At 49.9% G+C, this 22,169-nt stretch overlaps 1 protein-coding gene across 1 annotated transcript; it reads right to left on the bottom strand.

The window, feature by feature from the left end:
• Positions 1-1,328: 1,328 nt before the first annotated feature.
• On the bottom strand, positions 1,329-11,925 carry SLC39A7 (solute carrier family 39 member 7). Its single transcript, XM_073561341.1, has 8 exons — positions 11,799-11,925; positions 6,658-7,142; positions 4,940-5,108; positions 4,362-4,427; positions 3,831-3,959; positions 3,635-3,760; positions 3,356-3,552; positions 1,329-2,320 (listed from the first exon to the last, which is right to left on the bottom strand). Exons 2-8 carry the CDS (start codon positions 7,135-7,137, stop codon positions 2,069-2,071), a joined length of 1,419 nt encoding a protein of 472 aa, XP_073417442.1. The 5' UTR covers positions 7,138-7,142; positions 11,799-11,925; the 3' UTR covers positions 1,329-2,068.
• Positions 11,926-22,169: the final 10,244 nt, after the last annotated feature.

Raw genomic sequence — 22,169 nt, 5'->3', positions numbered from 1 at the left:
AGCACCAGCTCCCGGATATTCTTGTTTATCGGGAAGAAGTGTCTCTTTTTGGAAGGGAGGCTCCCGAACATCTCTTCCTGTACTGTACATGTGCTGGTCTCTCCTCAACCTTCATGGTTTTTCTCACCGCCGTGTTCAGCTCCTCCAAGTTCCCTGCAGAAAGTTAATATCTCCTTCCTTGTGACTCTGGTTCAGAGCTTAGGTCTCCTTCCTCATAGCAATCTTCCGGCATAGACCCCTGGGAGTCTGAGTCCTCAGCCGGCTGTATCTTCCTCTTTTTTGCTGCCGGAGAGGCACTAGAGCCTGGAATTAGCTGGAAGGAAGCCAGGGAAGCCTGTATTTCCTGACATACAATGTCCTTAATATCTTCTCTCTAGGAGGGCTGTTCCTCCTTCAAAACGTTCTCAATGCTATCTTGGCATAGAGGTTTGCTATGTGAGGAGGAGTCTTTTAGCACAATGCACACTTGCGACTAGTGACTTTGGATTTGCCCCTGGGTGCAGGATCCTTGTTCCCCTGAAAGAGAGGAGAAGGTAGAATGATCTTAGTATCTCAGTACCTGCACTCCCTGGAGAAGACCCAATGCCTGTCTACTTACAGGGATCAGAAAAGCGCTGGGCTCCGCAGACGCAGAGTGGGAAGTTTCAGGCTCCATGCTACCACAATTTGTCCTAACTTGCTTGACCATCTGTCAAGGGCTCCTTAAATAGGGCAACCGGACCAGGGCCTCCCCCCCCACCACCTCGTCTTCCCCCGGTTGGTGGAACCTTCGGAGGAGACAGTGTTCATTTATTCAAATCTCTCGCTCCGTTCCACGCTGGAACTCCGAAACCGGAAGTTACGAAACCGACATGTCGGCCCGTGTCTGATGTTATTTCCGGCCGCTGAGACCACAGAGCATACATCTAGGGAAGCCGGAAGAAGGCCTTCTCGGAGCGCAGCGGTCCGACAGCTAAGAGCAAGGGGGAGGATATGGGCACGGAGAGCTCAAAGTGGCCTCCCACCGGAGAACTCCCCAGACCTTACCCGAAGGTACGGACCGGGTGGCATAAGTCCTGAATCCTGAGGCGACAAGAGCAGCATCCAGGAGAGGGAGGGGGAAACCAACTGATCTCCAGCTGCCCGGCTTAAAGGTAAGTGTCCTGTCTCTGCCGCCGGCACAGAGCACCGAGGATGACCTCTTCATCCCTATAGGGACAGGAAAAACACTTGGGAATGGAGGTAGGAGAGGCTATTTGACCTCTTATGTGTTTCCTGTCCCTATTAGGTTGAGATGACATCCTCCTGTGTCCTGTCGTGGGGGGTTATTAGAGAAAAAGAACATAACATACATTTTCATTCTTTTATTCCCATTACTAAAAGAAAAAGAAAAAAAAAAAATATATAGTCAGAAATTTCCAAGCAGCCAAATCACAGCTTCCATCAGCCTGAATAAAGCAGTTGAATACAGAGAAGAGCAGGCAGGATTGCAGCACTGTGACCACACCGCCTGTACACCTGGGGGTGCTGATTCTTTGCACAAGATGGAACAGGACACTAATTCCGCACATAATTGTAGAGTTTGGGGCGGCATTACATTGCGATGGCAGCGACAGACGAGACCGTAGCATGTCCTCACCATACAGAGTCCCAATATATTCCCTAGCTATATACAAAGAGCAGCATGAACGTCCCATCACCGCTTCTCTAATCCCTCATAGTTCACTAAAGGCTCCAGAAAGAAGCCGACAAGAAGTCTGACCTATGGTGGCGTTACTAAGTATCCTACTGGTATAAAAATCAGGGGGCAATCGCAAAATTACCAGGAAGTTGACCGCAGGAGGAGAGTCTCATGATTACATAGCAGTTTGGTCCCTCCCCTCCCAAAAAAAAAGTCCAACACAAAAATGAAGTGGAGCGGACCATGATATGACGTTGCAGTATTACTGTGTCCAGGGTGAGAGGACGACGTCTCCATAGTCACATACTCCCCTACAACAGGGGGCGTTGCTCATGACCCACACACGGCGGTCCCCTTCTCACAGAGGACGGGTTGAGGCTCGGGCTCCCGCTTCACACAATGCCAGATCTACTCAAACTGTGCGATCAGAACCATCATGGCCACTCCTAGGAGCAGGCCGAACGTCTCCATGACGGACTGCACTGGGCGAGAGTCCTTCAGGAGCTCGGGGATGACGGAGACTGTTGCAATGTAGATGAATCCACCAGCAGTGAACGGAAGGATCCACAAGGTGGCGGCTTCACCAATTCCTTCTGCCAGGAGAGAGCAAGCCGTGCCAGCGAGAGCACCGAGAGCTGTGCTGAGCTGCAGCATCATAGCCTGGAAAAGACAGAAACCAGAAATGGAGTCAAGAAATATTGTTAATTGGACAATCTGACAGACGACATCAGCAGAAAGTGAATTCTCAAGTTAGAGGGTTTGTGTCTGACAAACATTCCTTTTAAATACGAACACTCTCAGGGCGCAATATAGGTTCCCAAAGCCCCCAATTTAGTGATTTGAGTGAGGCACCGCTGATATATGAGAAATTAGTCACTCACAATCTCCACCGCTGCTCCAGCGATTGTTACCAGGCTGCAGAGGTGACTTAACAGCACTGCAGCCAGTCACTGGCTCATTACCTCATGCAGTTTAGAGCAGAGTCCTATGATTAGCTGCAGTGCTTTTGACATAACATCACCACTGCAGCCTGTTCACAATCGCCGTAGTATGTTCATAATTAGACTCGGACTTGGCAAGTACCAGCTGATATGACATTATTACTAGTCCTGGAATGTCCAGTGCGGCACACTTTTACGTAGGAAGCGATGATTAGGACAAGTGCATCCGTCTCGGCAGGTTGATGGAGAACCCCTTTAAGAAGTGGGCCTGAGTTCTGTTTACGGAGCCAAACTTACAGACGTAACCTAACTTGATGTCTTCGGAAATTAGCATTTTCTTTTTCTACCCAATTTAAGAGCCAGAAATAGTACTGGATTGTGAATGATAAATTATATGATGGGTCTTTTTTTGTTTTTATTTCCTCCATTTCTGCCTACATCTATGAGTTGTTTGTGTAGGGGACTTTGGGGGGGGTCCAGTATTTTTCCGATTACAGCAATATTATCAAAGCCTATTGCTTGAGGTACAATTGATACAAAACCTGTATCCTGTGGGCTGGTACAATTATTTCTACTCCACATTTAATAATTTAGTACTTTTACTGAATAACAGGTTTTGCTGCCACCACATTTCAGCGTCATAAGATATTTCCAGCAACTTAGCTTTCATTTCTAAACTGAAGTACGTGCTAAGTTAATTCATGAAGGTTTCTAGTGAAGCTGCGTTCTCCTTTAATGCCAGATCACTACAGACCTTTCTCTTAGTGCAGCCGCTCTGCACCAGAATGGCGAAGTCCCCTATCTCGTGCGGCACCTCATGCAGCAGGATGGTGATTGTGGTGACGATTCCCACGTTGCTGCTAACCAGGAATGAGGCTCCGATTGCCAAACCGTCAGTGAAATTGTGTGTGAAGTCGGCGGCGAGGTTCAGGTACCCAGAAACAGTCATGTCTGCAGTGAGATGGGGAGGAAGCAGTTAAGATGTGGATGATCACTGAGAGGAGATCCCGAGTATCACTGACTGTGCGACAACCTGTGTGCGGTTTCTCTTTTCCGGACTTGCTGACACCCTTGCTGTTGGTCTCCTTGGTCCGCTGTCTCACTCCTTCCTTTCCATTTTGCTTGTCATCCTCCTTTGAGGCTGAGCTTTGTTTGGGCTCTGTGAGGCACAAGAAAAATCAGCACCACACAGTAAAGAGCAGTCAATGACAGATCAGACTGTAACGCACCGTGGCCGTGACTGTGTCCGTGCCCAGCATGTCCCTTCAGATGTCGCACAAACTTCTCCACCACAAGAAAAGCGATGATTCCAGCCAGAACCCATAAACCGACAGACATCATGTGGGCATGACTATGATCTGGATGGAGGAAAAAAAAAAAAAAAAGAATACGTCAGATTAAAGAGGAACCCCTCACTAATGTATTCGTCTCATCAGCCAGCAGCAAAAGAATATAACCGCAATGGAGCAAATACGCCAGGAATGTTTCTAACAGTGCAATGGTGTCCTGGATGCCGGGGAGGTGAGAGGAGCAGCTGACAGCCACCATCGATGCTGCTCATCTCGCTCCCTTCTGCCTATTATTTCCACTGTTCTTGTATCTGATGGATATTCCTGTGATCTGTATCCAAAATTCCAAATTCCACCATTTATGGCTGGATATGGACTGAGCATACTAGCCAGGTACACAATGACATTACCCATCAAAAACAAGAAATACTGCGGAGGTGGAAAAACCTCTCACCGATGCTGACCGCTCACCGTGAGAGTGTCCATGTCCATGAGAGTCATGAGCCTCTTCCTCTGGTGCGTGGTGAGAGTGCGGCTCTGCGGAAACATACAATGGATTTTATAATGTGACTGTGTGACAAACAACTCCTAACCCCTTTTTTTTTTGTGCATTATGGCACTTATCTGTTTTATGCCTTTTTGCAATTGGTTATATTTTCGGTTTATAATCTGCAGCTTGCAGGCGTTTCTATACAATGAAAGCTGCTTTGTCACTTTGCTGCACAAACCAGCTGGTGAAGCTCCCTGATGTGTGCCTTCCCTCCACATTCACTGTGCAGGATGGCAGCAATGTCCAGGTGGGGGGGGGGTTGATAGATCTGGACATGCGCATTTGTTCCCCCACAGATCGGAAACATGCGCATGCTCATACTTGTAAGCAGAGGGGACACACCTCACAACTGTCTGCGAGAGTGACTTACGGATTTGGGCAATATGGAGACAGGAGCTTGCAGTGTAAAGAAACATCTGAAGGCTGCAAAAGAAAAATTACATAAAAGACAGAAAAGCACCACGACCATAAATAAAGAGCAACAAGGACGGCTTCATACCCAGCGCATGGGGAATAAGATGCAAAAAAGCGTCTCCCAGAAGCCCCCCTGAGGCGAAACTCAGCAGCAACTTCAGCAGGGACTGGTGCTGGCTGCTGTTGGACTGTACCGGGATCAAGAAGAGGATGAAGAAAGGTGCGGCCGAGATCAGTAGCGTCGCACATATCGCCTACAAGAAAGAAGAACCGGTTAGAGAAAACAGTCATCTGGAAGAAGCAAAATGTGAGAAGAAAGCAGATGTAAGAGGCGATAAACAATCTGCACCGCAGGATAAAAATACCCAGAGAGTGAAGGCAAATGTGAGATCAAAACCACATGTACATGAGGAGTCAAGGACTGTACACCTAGAAGTAGTCGCAAAGACCTGAGCTCCGATTCTAGAGAGTAGATCTACCAACACACAACAGTAATACACAGATATAAGCTATAAAAATATGGAGTCACTGTACATACATTACTGACCACGAGTTACATACTGTATTATACTCATGTACTGATCCTGAGTTACATACTGTATTATCCTCCAGAGCTGCACTCACTATTCTGCTGGTGCAGTCACTGTGTACATACATTACTGATCCTGAGTTACATACTGTATTATCCTCCAGAGCTGTACTCCTTATTCTGCTGGTGCAGTCACTGTGTACAATCAGACAGTGACCGCCTGATACACTGCATCACCCATCAGTCTGCAGTCACAGAGAACTGGATACAAATGTACCAAACTCTCAGCTGTGAGAAATATTAATTATGGAATAATCATCTGCTACTTACAAAAAATACACAGTAAAGGGGTTTTATTATTAGTGTCCTTTCCTTATGTTGCTCTCACAATGTGTCAAAATCCGGGAGGCGAAGCGGCAAAATGTGCAAATGACAGCAGCTAAATATAGTTGGAAAATTAACGGCCACGTGGATAAGAAGCAAAACGGCCATTCACTACACAGAAAACAACACCTAGTGATAAGGAGCACCTGTCACTTGTTAAAAAAAAACAAAAACAACTGTTAAATACTTTGTAAAAATCCCCAGGCTCCCCTGAGTCTGCTGCTCTTTTCAGTTTTGTGCTGCGTCGCTCATTGATGAGATTTCACATTTGTTGCTTTGGAGCGCAGTATGTGAAATCTCTGCTTGTAGTGCAATTGGGCATTTCGCCAGTCTTCTCTGGGGGCGTGTACTGTCACCTCTCTGCCAATCACAGCTCAACAGCTAAGCTAGCAGCCTATCAATATCAGACTTTGTCTAGTTGTGTTTGGCAGAGGGGTGACCGTACACGCTCCCAGAGAAAAGATTCTGGAGAAAAGCCCAGTTGAACTACAAGCAGAGATTTCACATACTGCGCTCCAAAGCCACTAATGTGAAATCTCTGCAATGGAGCAATGCAGCACAAAACTGAAAAGGGCAGTAGAATCAGGGGAGCGTGGAGATTTTTACAAATTATTTAACAGTTTTTTTTGAGCAAGTGACAGGTGCTCCTTAAGGATAAGTCCACACTGCTGCAACTGCAAAAAAAAAAAAATCTGTGGCAAATCTGCAACAAAATCCACAGGCAGCACATTTCACTCAACTTAATTGAGTTTTCTGCTGCTTTAAGGCATTGCAGATTTTCCACAAGGAAAATTGGGACAGAAAATAGCACTGCCATCCCGGGTGAGCACTGAACATAAAGCCTCTACCTGCAGTCGGGAGTCCCGGCTGTATTCTCAGCGCTCACTTACGTAGGTCCACAGTGTTACAGGTTCCATCTTCTCTCTGGAGTCATGCGGTGGGGGTACCAGCGAGTCCTTCACAGCCTCTCTCTTCACACGTTCCTCCTCTGCTCCCTGGTGTGGGGCATCCCCCATAGTCCAGCGGTTCCTAAATTCTTCAAGATCATCGTGACCGTGTTCGTGGCCATGCTGGAGGTCCTCAAGGCTGTGTCCATGGTGAGCTTCGTGGCTGTGGCCGTGGTGATGGCCCTCATGGCTGTGTCCATGGTGACCGTGGCTGTGCCCATGGTGATCTTCATGACTGTGTCCATGGTGACCGTGGCTGTGCCCATGGTGATCTTCATGACTGTGTCCATGGTGACCGTGGCTGTGCCCATGATGGTGGCCTGCATGGCTGTGCCCATGGTGCAAATCCTGAGCTAATGTAGCAGTTACCAAGACAATGACAATGGCAAGAGCCACGAATCTCCTCAGCCAGAACGACTCCATCCTGCCTGCAAAGCACAACAGTGACCATGAGAGATCCCCAGAGACACAACAAAAAGCCAGAACACCGATAACCTTATAACTCCAGCAGCCTCCCCTTCTCATTACTCCGGCAGCCTCCCTCCTCCTCCTCACTATTACTCCGGCAGCCTCCCCCTTCCTCCTCACTATTACTCCGGCAGCCTCCCCCTTCCTCCTATTACTCCGGCAGCCTCCCCCTTCCTCCTCACTATTACTCTGGCAGCCTACCCCTTCCTCCTCCTCACTATTACTCCAGCAGTCTCCCCCTTCCTCCTATTACTCCGGCAGCCTCCCCCTTCCTCCTCACTATTACCCCGGCAGCCTCCCCCTTCCTCCTCCCCACTATTACTCCGGCAGTCTCCCCCTTCCTCCTCACTATTACCCCGGCAGCCTCCCCCTTCCTCCTCCTCACTATTACTCTGGCAGTCTCCCCCTTCCTCCTCACTATTACTCCGGCAGTCTCCCCCTTCCTCCTCACTATTACTCCGGCAGTCTCCCCCTTCCTCCTCCTCACTATTACTCCGGCAGCCTCCCCCTTCCTCCTCCTCACTATTACTCCGGCAGCCTCCCCCTTCCTCCTCCTCACTATTACTCCGGCAGCCTCCCCCTCACTATTACTCCGGCAGTCTCCCTCTTCCTCCTCCTCACTATTACTCCGGCAGCCTCCCCCTTCCTCCTCCTCACTATTACTCCGGCAGTCTCCCCCTTCCTCCTATTACTCCGGCAGCCTCCCCCTCACTATTACTCCGGCAGCCTCCCCCTTCCTCCTCCTCACTATTACTCCGGCAGTCTCCCCCTTCCTCCTCCTCACTATTACTCCGGCAGTCTCCCCCTTCCTCCTCCTCACTATTACTCCGGCAGCCTCCCCCTTCCTCCTCACTATTACTCCGGCAGCCTCCCCCTTCCTCCTCCCCACTATTACTCCGGCAGCCTCCCCCTTCCTCCTCCCCACTATTACTCCGGCAGTCTCCCCCTTCCTCCTCACTATTACCCCGGCAGCCTCCCCCTTCCTCCTCCTCACTATTACTCCGGCAGTCTCCCCCTTCCTCCTATTACTCCGGCAGCCTCCCCCTCACTATTACTCCGGCAGTCTCCCCCTTCCTCCTCACTATTACTCCGGCAGTCTCCCCCTTCCTCCTCCTCACTATTACTCCGGCAGCCTCCCCCTTCCTCCTCCTCACTATTACTCCGGCAGCCTCCCCCTTCCTCCTATTACTCCGGCAGCCTCCCCCTCACTATTACTCCGGCAGTCTCCCTCTTCCTCCTCCTCACTATTACTCCGGCAGCCTCCCCCTTCCTCCTCCTCACTATTACTCCGGCAGTCTCCCCCTTCCTCCTCCTCACTATTACTCCGGCAGTCTCCCCCTTCCTCCTCCTCACTATTACTCCGGCAGCCTCACCCTTCCTCTTCCTCACTATTACTCCGGCAGCCTCCCCCTTCCTCTTCCTCACTATTACTCCGGCAGCCTCCCCCTTCCTCCTCCTCACTATTACTCCGGCAGCCTCCCCCTTCCTCACTATTAGTCCGGCAGCCTCCCCCTTCCTCCTCACTATTACTCCGTCAGCCTCCCCCTTCCTCTTCCTCACTATTACTCCGGCAGCCTCCCCCTTCCCCCTCCTCCTCACTATTACTCCGGCAGTCTCCCCCTTCCTCCTATTACTCCGGCAGTCTCCCCCTTCCTCCTATTACTCCGGCAGTCTTCTTCCCCCTCCTCCTCACTATTACTCCTGCAGCCTACCCTCCCCCTTCCTCCTCCTCACTATTACTCCAGCAGCCTCCCCCTTCCTCCTCCTCACTATTACTCCTACAGCCTACCCTCCCCCTTCCTCCTCCTCACTATTACTCCAGCAGCCTCCCCCTTCCTCCTCCTCACTATTACTCCGGCAGCCTCCCCCTTCCTCCTCCTCACTATTACTCCAGCAGCCTCCCCCTTCCTCCTCCTCACTATTACTCCGGCATCCTACCCCTTCCCCCTCCTCACTATTACTCCAGCAGCCTACCCTCCCCCTTCCTCCTCCTCACTATTACTCCGGCAGCCTCCCCCTTCCTCCTCATCACTATTACTCCGGCAGCCTCCCCCTTCCTCCTCCTCACTATTACTCCAGCAGCCTCCCCCCTTCCTCCTCCTCACTATTACTCCGGCAGCCTACCCCTTCCCCCTCCTCCTCACTATTACTCCGGCAGCCTCCCCCTTCCTCCTCCTCACTATTACTCCGGCAGCCTCCCCCTTCCTCCTATTACTCCGGCAGCCTCCCCCTCACTATTACTCCGGCAGTCTCCCTCTTCCTCCTCACTATTACTCCTGCAGCCTACCCTCCCCCTTCCTCCTCCTCACTATTACTCCTGCAGCCTACCCTCCCCCTTCCTCCTCCTCACTATTACTCCAGCAGCCTTCCCCTTCCTCCTCCTCACTATTACTCCTGCAGCCTACCCTCCCCCTTCCGCCTCCTCACTATTACTCCTGCAGCCTACCCTCCCCCTTCCTCCTCCTCACTATTACTCCAGCAGCCTCCCCCTTCCTCCTCCTCACTATTACTCCGGCAGCCTCCCCCTTCCTCCTCCTCACTATTACTCCGGCAGCCTCCCCCTTCCTCACTATTACTCCAGCAGCCTACCCCTTCCCCCTCCTCACTATTACTCCTGCAGCCTACCCTCCCCCTTCCTCCTCCTCACTATTACTCCAGCAGCCTCCAACTTCCTCCTCCTCACTATTACTCCGGCAGCCTCCCCCTTCCTCCTCCTCACTATTACTCCAGCAGCCTCCCCCTTCCTCCTCCTATTACTCCGGCAGCCTCCCCCTTCCTCCTCCTCACTATTACTCCAGCAGCCTACCCCTTCCCCCTCCTCACTATTACTCCTGCAGCCTACCCTCCCCCTTCCTCCTCCTCACTATTACTCCAGCAGCCTCCAACTTCCTCCTCCTCACTATTACTCCGGCAGCCTACCCCTTCCCCCTCCTCCTCACTATTACTCCGGCAGCCTCCCCCTTCCTCCTCCTCACTATTACTCCGGCAGCCTCCCCCTTCCTCCTCCTCACTATTACTCCGGCAGCCTCCCCCTCACTATTACTCCGGCAGTCTCCCTCTTCCTCCTCCTCCTCACTATTACTCCGGCAGCCTCCCCCTTCCTCCTCCTCACTATTACTCCGGCAGCCTCCCCCTTCCTCCTCCTCCTCACTATTACTCCGGCAGCCTCCCCCTTCCTCCTCCTCACTATTACTCCGGCAGTCTCCCCCTTCCTCCTATTACTCCGGCAGCCTCCCCCTTCCTCCTCCTCACTATTACTCCGGCAGTCTCCTTCCCCCTCCTCCTCACTATTACTCCTGCAGCCTACCCTCCCCCTTCCTCCTCCTCACTATTACTGCGGCAGCCTCCCCCTTCCTCTTCCTCACTATTACTCCGGCAGCCTCCCCCTTCCTCTTCCTCACTATTACTCCGGCAGCCTCCCCCTTCCTCCTCCTCACTATAACTCCGGCAGCCTCCCCCTCACTATTACTCCGGCAGCCTCCCCCTTCCTCTTCCTCACTATTACTCCGGCAGCCTCCCCCTTCCTCTTCCTCACTATTACTCCGGCAGCCTCCCCCTTCCTCACTATTACTCCGGCAGCCTCCCCCTTCCTCTTCCTCACTATTACTCCGGCAGCCTACCCTCCCCCTCACTATTACTCCAGCAGCCTCCCCCTTCCTCCTCCTCACTATTACTCCGGCAGCCTCCCCCTTCCTCACTATTACTCCGGCAGCCTCCCCCTTCCTCTTCCTCACTATTACTCCTGCAGCCTACCCTCCCCCTCACTATTACTCCAGCAGCCTCCCCCTTCCTCCTCCTCACTATTACTCCAGCAGCCTCCCCCTTCCTCCTCCTCACTATTACTCCGGCAGCCTCCCCCTTCCTCTTCCTCACTATTACTCCGGCAGCCTCCCCCTTCTTCTTCCTCACTATTACTCCTGCAGCCTACCCTCCCCCTTCCTCACTATTACTCCAGCAGCCTCCCCCTTCCTCCTCCTCACTATTACTCCGGCAGCCTACCCCTTCCCCCTCACTATTACTCCTGCAGCCTACTCTCCCCCTTCCTCCTCCTCACTATTACTCCTGCAGCCTACCCTCCCCCTCACTATTACTCCAGCAGCCTCCCCCTTCCTCCTCCTCACTATTACTCCGGCAGCCTCCCCCTTCCTCACTATTACTCCGGCAGCCTCCCCCTTCCTCCTCCTCACTATTACTCCTGCAGCCTACCCTCCCCCTTCCTCACTATTACTCCAGCAGCCTCCCCCTTCCTCCTCCTCACTATTACTCCGGCAGCCTCCCCCTTCCTCCTCCTCACTATTACTCCTGCAGCCTACCCTCCCCCTCACTATTACTCCAGCAGCCTCCCCCTTCCTCACTATTACTCCAGCAGCCTCCCCCTTCCTCCTCCTCACTATTACTCCGGCAGCCTCCCCCTTCCTCCTCCTCACTATTACTCCTGCAGCCTACCCTCCCCCTCACTATTACTCCAGCAGCCTCCCCCTTCCTCACTATTACTCCAGCAGCCTCCCCCTTCCTCCTCCTCACTATTACTCCGGCAGCCTCCCCCTTCCTCCTCCTCACTATTACTCCGGCAGCCTACCCCTTCCCCCTCCTCCTCACTATTGCCCGGTCCTCACCTCCGCTCGTTGCTTTGTATAGACCGGGCTCAGACGTGGCACAATATAATCCGGGTTCAGATATCGCGAGATGAAGTGAGGGCGGAAGTGACTGACAGGACAGACGCTGCCAGCACTTACGGGCTGCGGTAAGGTACAAACTATCGCTGATGTCGCTGCGTGCAGGCCGGTGCCGTACAGAGACCTCAGACCATTATTGAATTGTCCCATGTGTTCATTCCATTCTGGGACCTGTGGTTCCTCACAGTGTATTACATACTGGGATGCTTGGTTGTGTGTGCGTGCTTGGACTTGTAGTTGCCAGTATTTATCCCTCAAGTTCTACTGTTACTTTAGAAATAAAACGTGGCTGCAGATATTTGACAACTGGATGTGAAACTTGGCTGTGAAAATCACAGACAAGTGAGAGGAGTCGTGGACTGTGGGCAGCGATGGTGCCGTCATGTGGGACGTGGAGCCACCAATCATCGCGTCGTGTGACATAACGTGGGGCAGACGGCAGCCCTCAGGTAGGGCGACTGTGGCCGCAGTCATCGCTGACCTCTGTTTCTGTTGCGGTCTCCCTCCGGATCTGTCGTCGCTCAGCCGCAGTTTTTCCTTCTTTTGCAATGAGGTGAACTCACTCCATGGCCACTCCATCATTGTCTGTGGGATGATGGAAGTAGCCGCAAGCTGCACTTGACAGAAAACGGACAGAGCGACGCCACTGCATGACTGGACAGGGCTGCAGAGCCCCATTCTCGGGATCTCTGGGGGTCCCAGTGGTCGACCCCCCCAGCGATCATCACGGCATCTTCTAGTGGATGACTCCAATGTTCGGGAATTCCCATTTATACAGTATATGTGGAGTAACAGAGCGGTGTCTGTAATGGTCGGTGCCCCCTGCGTCTGTGCACATATCCCACGTCGGGAGCTCGTCCGGATGTTCTGTAATGTTCACCAGCAGACTGCACTTTCCTAAACACAAGACCCCTGCAAAAAACGAAGCCCACGCGTATGTGGTACTGTATGAAAGGCACTTGTTACCACAGCATGCATAACTGACAGTGGACATAACCGCACTTTGCACCTAACCCACTCACACAGCAATGTAGATTTCCGTCAGATTAAATGTAATGATTATTTAGTGTATAACTCAGTAATCAATAACTTAAAGAGGTTGTATCATGTTTGGAAGATATTCCCTATCCTATGGTAGGGGATAAATTCCCAATATCTGGGGGTCCAACCACTGGGACCTCCACTGGTCCTGAGAAAAGGGGGCTCTGAAGAGTAGCATGAGAATAGAGCAAAAGTCAACCATGACCACCACAGCTCCAATCATTCTTTATGAGATTGTCAGATATCCAAGCGCTGTGTTTCGTTGGTCATCAGCACTCTCATTAGGGATTTATGGAGCTGAGGTAAGTATGATCGACCTCCACTCCATGCACATCAGTTCTCAGGATTAGTGGGGGTTTCAGTGGTTTGTACTTGTACCAAACTTGGTACCACCCCTTTAAGACAAAAAAGTATGGCTGCAACTGACCAAATTAAATATTAACAACCCCCTCGAGTCGGATGATATTCATCCATGGGCCTTGAGGGAGCTGAGCTCAGTAATGGACGGACCACTGTATCTCATATTCTTAGACTCTCTTGTAACATGGTCGGTGCCACGGGATTGGAGGAAGGCTGATGTGGTACCGATATTTAAGAAAGGTGAGAAGGTGGATCCAGGCAACTACCGTCCGGTAAGTCTCACATCAGTAGTGTGTAATGTATATGAAGGCATCTTAAGAGATGAGCTGCAGAAATATATTGCAGAGAATAATATTGTCACGTACCCGCTTCTTAGCACGTGACTTGGAGTTGCACCTGCAAGGGTTAATCTATCTCCTGGCACTCATTCCAGCACTCAACCTCTGTCCTATGCTGCAATGGGAGCATAAATCACACCCCGACACAGACCACGCACCACGCTCATACACGCTGCCACCTCTCACCAAACACATGGGTGATGAGTCCCGAAAATACTGCTAAATACTCCTTGGATTTATGTCCTGGGAAGGGGTTAGCTGATGATTGTTACCCCTCTTTATTTGAGCCATCTGAAGCTTGAAGGACTCTCCACCTGGTCCTGGCGTCCTGCAGCCTCTCGGTAATGTAGAATAAGCTGCAGGCACGGATTGGGATCTCTTGTTCCCAGCTGTTGTAAGGCCATTTGGAAAGTAGAGTCCATAGGCTCCTCATTACTGGCACCTCCATCAGGTATCTCTGGTGCAAAAGCTGGCATTGCTGGGTCTCTCTGAGGTGGACTCTCTCCTAGGCCCGGTGCTTCAGTATTTTGCTCTATGTCCTGCTCGACCTTGGATTTGTCGGCTGTCTCTATTCCTCTCTGCTCACAGAGGTCGATCAGAGCCTCCTTGCTCTGCTTCTTGTACTGAGCTGCCATATCGATGAACAGCCTTTGCCAAATAAAAGATAGAAAAGAAAAACAGGGAAAATAAACTGTTTGCAAGTATTTCTAAGTAAGCACTGAGCTGAACCTTGTAGAACTGGTGCACCGCTCGCAAGTATACCAATTCCTTAGTAAGGGAATAATTGCTTAAACCATGTACTACTGCTCTAATAGAAATAAATTCTATCCCACCACTGCCACCAATTTGTCACATACCCACTTCGCAGCACGTAACTTGAGGTTGCGCCTGCAAGGGTTAATCTATCTCCTCTCACTCAGTCCAGCATTTAACCTCTGTCCTATGCTGCAAGGGGAACATAAATCACACCCCAACACAAACCACGCACCCCCCGCTTCATACACGCTGCCACCACTCACCGAACACATGGGTGATGAGTCCCGGAAATACTACTACTATATGCTAATCACCAGAATCACACACTCTGCTATGGATTCTTTAGAGCATACAAGGTTCAAACTTAATAAAGTGAATTTGTCACCCCTTTTTTCGAATATGAGCTGCCGGCACCGACATCAGGGGCTTATCTACAGCACTCTGTAATGCTGTACATAAGCCCCAGATGTAACCTAAAAGATAAGAAAAAAGAGATTATACTCATCGGGGGGCAGTCCGGTCCGATGGGTGTCGCAGTCCTGTCCGGCGCCTCCCATCTTCTAACAGTGACGTCTTCTTCTTTGCTGCCTGTTGCGGCTCCGGCGTAGGCGCATTGCTCTGCCCTGTTGAGGGCAGAGCAGAATACTGCAGTGCGCAGGCGCCAGACCTCTCCCGGCACCTGCGCACTGCAGGACTTTGCTCTGTCCTCAACAGGGCAGAGCAGTGCGCCTGCGCAGGAGCCATGACAGGAAGGAAAGAAGAGGACGGCATCGTATGAAGATGGGAGGCACCGGACCGTGACACCCATCGGACCAGACCACCCCCCGGTGAGTATAATCTAACTCTTTTTTTCTTATCTTTCAGATTACATCGGGGGGGGGGGGGCCTTATCTACAGCATTACAGAATGCTGTAGATAAGCCCCTGATGTCGGTGCCGGCAGCTCATATTTGAAAAATGGGGTGACAGATTCCCTTTAAAGTTTTAAGCTTTAATAGAAAAGGTATAGTGCTTACAATAAGAGTATAAAAAATATGGAAATAAAAAGTGACATGCAAATAGGCAAAACAGTTCTAAAAATAAAAGGGAGAAAACGTACAGAAATATCTAAACTTTGCAGTCTGGTATTCTGTTCCCTGAGGGGGGGAATGAATATGAAATGGATCACATCAGCTTGGCTGCCCTCATCTGTGAACCACTTTCTTTGTAAAGGGGGTTTTACACATAGCGATATCGCTAGCACGTCACCGATTTTGTGACGTTATAGCGATATCGCATATGTGATACTTACCTCCGACCGGCTCCCACGCTGTCCATCGCTGATCGCGTGAGATTGGCCGGCTCCATTTCTCGTCGGGCGCTTCCTGCTGGGCTTCCAGTGGCGCTGACGAGCGACGTGTGGAGGCGGGCGGGAGGATGCCAGGATCGCTGTGTGTGGAAGGTAAGTATCGTCCGCTGTATCGCTGCTGCATCGCTGTGAGATCTGCCTGTTTGGCAGCTCACTAGCGATCATTTAGCGATGCACCAGCGATCCTGACCAAGTCATATCATGGTCGGGATCGCTGGTGCATCGCTAAAAGTAAAAGGGCCTTTAGGCCTAATTTATAGGTTTAACCTTCAGATAAGATTTCTAGATCAGCCTGTCATGTTAATATTCTAATTTCTGGTTTGTGACTGGACCATGGCTACTTTACAATGAATACATTATTGTTCTAAAGGTTCTTGTCTTAGCTTTTCTTTCAAATAGTAAATAGTAATTGTCAGGCTGCAATTAGGTCCCATTTGGCATCTGCCCTCAAGGCATCAGAGGTGTGAAATGTCCCAATTCTGTGTGTTCCCAGGAAAGCACCCTGGGGTCTGAGACAAGAAACTGCCTTTTCTCAGGATAACATGCTATCACCTCTGTAAGACCTGCAGCCTAAAGGCCCCGTTACACATAACTGTCCCAGCGATCCTACCAAGGATCCGAAATGATGGGATCGCTGGGACATCGTTAGGCTGATCACTGGTGAGCTGTCACATAGACAGCCCCTCCAGCGATCAGGACCAGCAAGCAAGCTGGTATCCAACGTAAACAGCGGGTTTCTAAGAGCCACGCGGCTCTTAGAAACCCGATGTTTACGTTGGATACCAGCATGCAGCGTCAGTGATCGATGGCTCCCACTGCTACACGCAGCGATGCGTGCTGGCCAGCGGGAGACCAGCGATGAAAAAACGGCCCAGGACGATCCAGCACGATCACCGATACCTGGAGGGGGGGCAGTTGCTGCTGGATGTCACACACAGCGATGTCGCTGGAGAGATCGCTGATGTGTCACAAAATCAGCGATCTCGCCAGCGAAATCGCTGTGTGTAACGGGGCCTTAAGGACAGATCCTAGTTTCAGTAACTGCCGGCCATGCTTCGCCTACAAATACATATTTCTACTACAAATATAATAAAAAGCAGCATGGATTCATGAAGAATAAGTCATGTCTGACAAACATATTGATTATGTGGCTGATGTGATATAGCTGCACGGTACAGACACATCTGATACTGAACCACACAGAAGCCTTGTACTGGCGCTCCAGAAGTAGGGACTCGGGGGCACTATATTCACATAGGTGGGGGCCACAAGGGTCTGTACTGTGATCACTGGGGGCCACAAGGATCTGTACTGGAAGCAGTGGGGACCACAGGAATGTATACTGTGAGCAGTGGGGGCCGCAGGGATCTGTACTGTGAGCGGTGGGGACCGGAGGGATCTGTACTGTGAGCAGTGGGGACCGGAGGGATCTGTACTGTGAGCAGTGGGGACCACAAGGATCTGTATTGTGAGCAGTGGGGGCCGCAAGGATCTGTATTGTGAGCAGTGGGGGCCGCAAGGATCTGTACTGTGAGCAGTGGGGGCCACAAGGATCTGTACTGGAAGCAGTGGGGACCACAGGAATGTATACTGTGAGCAGTGGGGGCCGCAGGGATCTGTACTGTGAGTGGTGGTGACCGCAAGGATCTGTACTGTGAGCAGTGGGGGCCACAAGGATCTGTACTGGGAGCAGTGAGGGCCTCAAGGATCTGTACTGGGAGCAGTGAGGGCCTCAAGGATCTGTACTGGGAGCAGTGGGGGCCACAATGATCTGTACTGGGAGCAGTGGGGGCCACAATGATCTGTACTGGGACCAGTGGGGGCCACAAGTATCTGTACTGAGAGCAGTGAGGGCCTCAAGAAACTGTACTGGGAGCAGTGGGGGCCACAATGATATGTACTGGGAGCAGTGGGGGCCACAATGATATGTACTGGGAGCAGTGGGGGCCACAAGTATCTGTACTGAGAGCGGTGGGGGGCACATGGGTCTGTACTGAGAGCAGTTGGGGCCACAATGATTTATATTAGGCCCAATTCTCAAGTGTCCCACGAGTCGTTTTCAACATAACAACCCCAGGCCACGTGTTGCGCGTGTTACTGTGAGCGATCTGTATTGCTGCAGCGTCACCGGACTTGTCTTCCATCGAGCACATCTTGGATGTCATTGATCAGTAATTGCACAGACGACCATTAATAACCTAATTGATGGCAGTAGAGGTTGTAAGTGCCGGGATTTCTGTGTGTAACTCATATTCCAGACCAAAAAACTCCAGGGGTTGGAAAATGTGTCCATTTTGTCATGATTTGCAGATCAGTAATGTCTCTGTTCAGTGATTTCCTGAAGATTTTTCCTTCTTTAGTGTTGCAATGTCAATGTTGAGGAGTGCATATGTCACAGGTTTACCCCAACAGCCAGGAGCCAGATAATGCAGCGTCTGATTTTGCCTACTCCTGCATTGTTTAGAAGCACTTCACCTTCATATTAAACTGTGCTGGTTTCTTTTAGCAGTGCAGTGGTTAATCTGCTGTGTTGAGAGCTCCTGGAAGCTTTCCTGCATTAAGGCTCTCAGCTGTGCACTGTTAGCCACTCCCATGTCCTATATAATCTGGGTCCTGGCTAGCACTCATTGTCAGAGCGAGCTTACGCTGCATGACTGGAGGTGGTTTTTGGTTTATTGGAGAAAGGCGTTTGGTGAATTTATCTGTGACTGTTGCTAGGTTTTGAGTGTGTGATAATTCCTTTTCTTCTGCTACTTTGGTTTAAGCCCATCCTCCACTTCCGGGTGCATTCCTCTGTTGTAGGTGTGAGTATATTTGAATGTTTGGTATTTTCCATTACCCCTGTTCGTATTACCTTGTTAGTCTGGCTGGTGTATTAAAGTCATTACCCCCTTCTTCCCTGGGGGGGAAGGGTACAGATTGAGGGTGGATTCAGGAGCTAAGGCAAGGTACACGGCCCTGGCATCTTCACCATCAGAAGTCCGGGGAACAGGGTGATCTAAGGCTTCCCTAGCGTTTGGGACAAGGAAGGAGCACCTTGTCCCGGGACTCCCGACAACAGAGTTGTGACATTAGCTCTGACGTAAACTGTTTTTTGATCCATTATGGATCCTATCACTGCCCTGACAGGGCAACTGCTGCAGCTCAGTCTGGAGGTGGCATATCTATGCACTGTCGTTTTACAGCACCCTAACACAGCAGGTTTGGGGACCATGACTCCCAGGCAACCCTTAGTTATGACATCATGTATGTATATATGTGTTGTTGTTTTTTTAAACTTTTTTTATTTTTCTCTTTTACATCTTCATTTGTGGATTGTGCTGCTAGTTTGCAGCCAACTTCTCTGTGTTACATATTCACTGCATATATTATTTACACATTCTTGTCTATGAGAAAATTTGCAATAAATCTGCATTAGTAGTCAAAATTGACATAATACAGTTTTAAAAATCCTCAAAACATAAATTTCTATCATGAAAATTAAAGCAAATTGCCTCCTTATTGTGAGAGGCTGCACAGTTGTGCAGAAACCTCGTGGCCTGTAGCAATAAGACAGCAATGTGCGATTAATTTCTAATAATTTATAGACACTGTGCCTTTCATGCAGCAGTTGCATCTTAACCCCTTAACAACAGGCGATACGCCTTTTAATGGCGGCTGTTAAAGGTACTTATGCCTCAGCGCTGCTTTTTAATGGCGCTGAGAAATAAGTGTAAATCACCTCCCAGCGTCGGAAATTCTCCGGGGTCTCGGCTACCCCGGAGAACATTATTCGAGTTGGTTTTTGCCGACCCCAGTGTTGCGATCACCGTTATTCATGGAATAACGGCAACCGCAAAAAAAAAAATTCAGATTTCCCATTTAATTTCTTCTCTGATATGATCTAGCACATCATAGGAGGGAGAAATGGGGTCCCCCTGTACCTCCGGTGTCTCTGGACTCTCCTGCATCCTCCGGTGATGTCCTCTGACCTTCGGCGTCTTCTTCCAGGAAGAAAATGGCGGGTGCATGCACAGGAGTGCGCCTGCCGAGATCTGCCAGCCGGCACCGGCAACAATAGGAAATTTTTACTATTGGTGCAATTTGATCACTGTGATAGGGTCTATCACAATGATCAAAATAAAAAAAAATAGTAAATCAAACCCCCTTTCTTAGTTAGTCACTCTCTTAGGTAAAAATAATAAAATAAAGTGTTTTTTCCATTAGGGGTAGGGTTTGCATCTATTGTTAGGGTTGAGGTTAGATCTAGGGTTAGGGTTTGGCTAGGGTTGGGGTTAGGGTTAGTGTTGGGGCTAGGGCTAGTTTTGGGGGTAGAGCAAGGGTTGGGGCTAGAGCTAGGAATAGGGTTGGGCTAAGGTTAGCATAGGGTTAGGATTAGTGTTGGGGCTAGGGTTAGGGTTGTAGAAAGGAAGACCGGGCTGCCAGAGCTGCTGAAGCACTGTGTCCGGAACTGCTGGGGCATAACCTCCTGTTCATGGGGGGAACGAGATTGCAGCCGGAGCGAGCCAGTAACCAGGGTGAAGGGGGGCATGGCCAGTGAGTGTGAGGTAAAATGGGTTGCGTGTAGAGTTGAGCGATACCGTCCGATACTTCAAAGTATCGGATCGGAATGGATCGGCCGTTATTAAAAAAAAGTATCGGTATCGCCGATTCCGATACCGGAAGTCCCATTCAAGTCTATGGGACTTCCGGTATCGGAATAAGAAAAATCCTGTTTTTCCCTTGTACAGCCTCTCTGGGGTCTGTACGGGCCTTTCGGGGGGCTGTGCCGGCCTGCCAGGGGGTCTGTGCAGGCTCCGGTGGTCTGTGCCGGCCTGCCGGGGGGCTGTGCCGGCCTGCCAGGGGGGCTGTGCAGGCTCCGGTGGGCTGTGCCGGCCTGCCGGGGGGCTGTGCCGGCCTGCCGGGGGGCTGTGCAGGCTCCGGGGGGCTGTGCAGGCTTCGGGGGTCTGTGCAGGCATCGTCCGATGGGACTACAAGTCCCATCGGGCGATGCCTGCTACCATGACAGTGATTGACACATTAGCCAATGATGGGACAGTAGTAGTCCCATCATCCGGCTAATGTGTTGAATGTAAAAAAAAAAAAAAAATTACATGCTACATACATACAACATGCATACTACATACATGCTACATTCATACTACATACTACATACATGCTACATTCATACTACATATATACTACATGCAACATACATACTACATATATACTACATGCAACATACATACTACATATATACTACATGCATGCAACATGCATACTACATATATACTACATGCATACTACATATATACTACATGCTACATACATACTACATATATGCTACATACATACTACATATATACTACATGCATGCTACATACATACTGCATGCTACATACATACTGCATGCTACATACATACTGCATGCTACATACATACTACATATATGCTACATGCATGCTACATACATACTGCATGCTACATACATACTACATGCTACATACATACCACATATATACTACATACATACTACATGCATGCTACATACTACATACATACTACATGCTACATACATACTACATATATACTACATGCATGCTACATACATACTACATGCTACATACATACTACATATATACTACATGCATGCTACATACATACTGCATGCTACATGCATGCTACATACATACTACATACATACTACATGCTACATACATACCACATATATACTACATACATACTACATACAATACATTCATACAATACATACATAGACATACAGTACATATAACATAGAGTAACATACTTACCAATACTTGTCACATTGTTCCCCGAAGCCATTGTCTTTTACGGAATAAATATTAACATAACAAACCACAAAAATACTCACCCACGATCCGAAGCAGTCCACGAGTGTGTCCCATGACGATCTTGGGTAGAGAACTGCAGCATCAGCTGTTGCTGCCGTTCTCTACGGGCTGCAGGAATCCAATGACGGAAGGTAGGTATCCTTCCGCACTGTATTCCTCCGCCACTTAAAAAAAAAAAAAGTCCCTAGTCTCACTTTATGCCATTGCTGTGTGGGAAATTCCCACGCAGCAATGGCATAAAGTGAGACTAGGGACTTTTTTTTTTTTTTTTAAGTGGCGGAGGAATACAGTGCGGAAGGATACCTACCTTCCGTCATTGGATTCCTGCAGCCCGTAGAGAACGGCAGCAACAGCTGATGCTGCAGTTCTCTACCCAAGATCATCGTGGGACACACTCGTGGACTGCTTCGGATCGTGGGTGAGTATTTTTGTGGTTTGTTATGTTAATATTTATTCCGTAAAAGACAATGGCTTCGGGGAACAATGTGACAAGTATTGGTAAGTATGTTACTCTATGTTATATGTACTGTATGTCTATGTATGTATTGTATGAATGTATTGTATGTAGTATGTATATAGTATATATGTGGTATGTATGTAACTTGTAGTATGTATGT

The sequence above is a fragment of the Dendrobates tinctorius genome, unplaced genomic scaffold (genome assembly GCF_039654945.1).
Source record: "Dendrobates tinctorius isolate UK_male_01 unplaced genomic scaffold, ASM3965494v1 ptg000315l, whole genome shotgun sequence".
NCBI lineage: Eukaryota > Metazoa > Chordata > Amphibia > Anura > Dendrobatidae > Dendrobates > Dendrobates tinctorius.
Note: the sequence above shows the minus strand (reverse complement) of the source record. Positions and strands in the feature narration are given on the sequence as shown.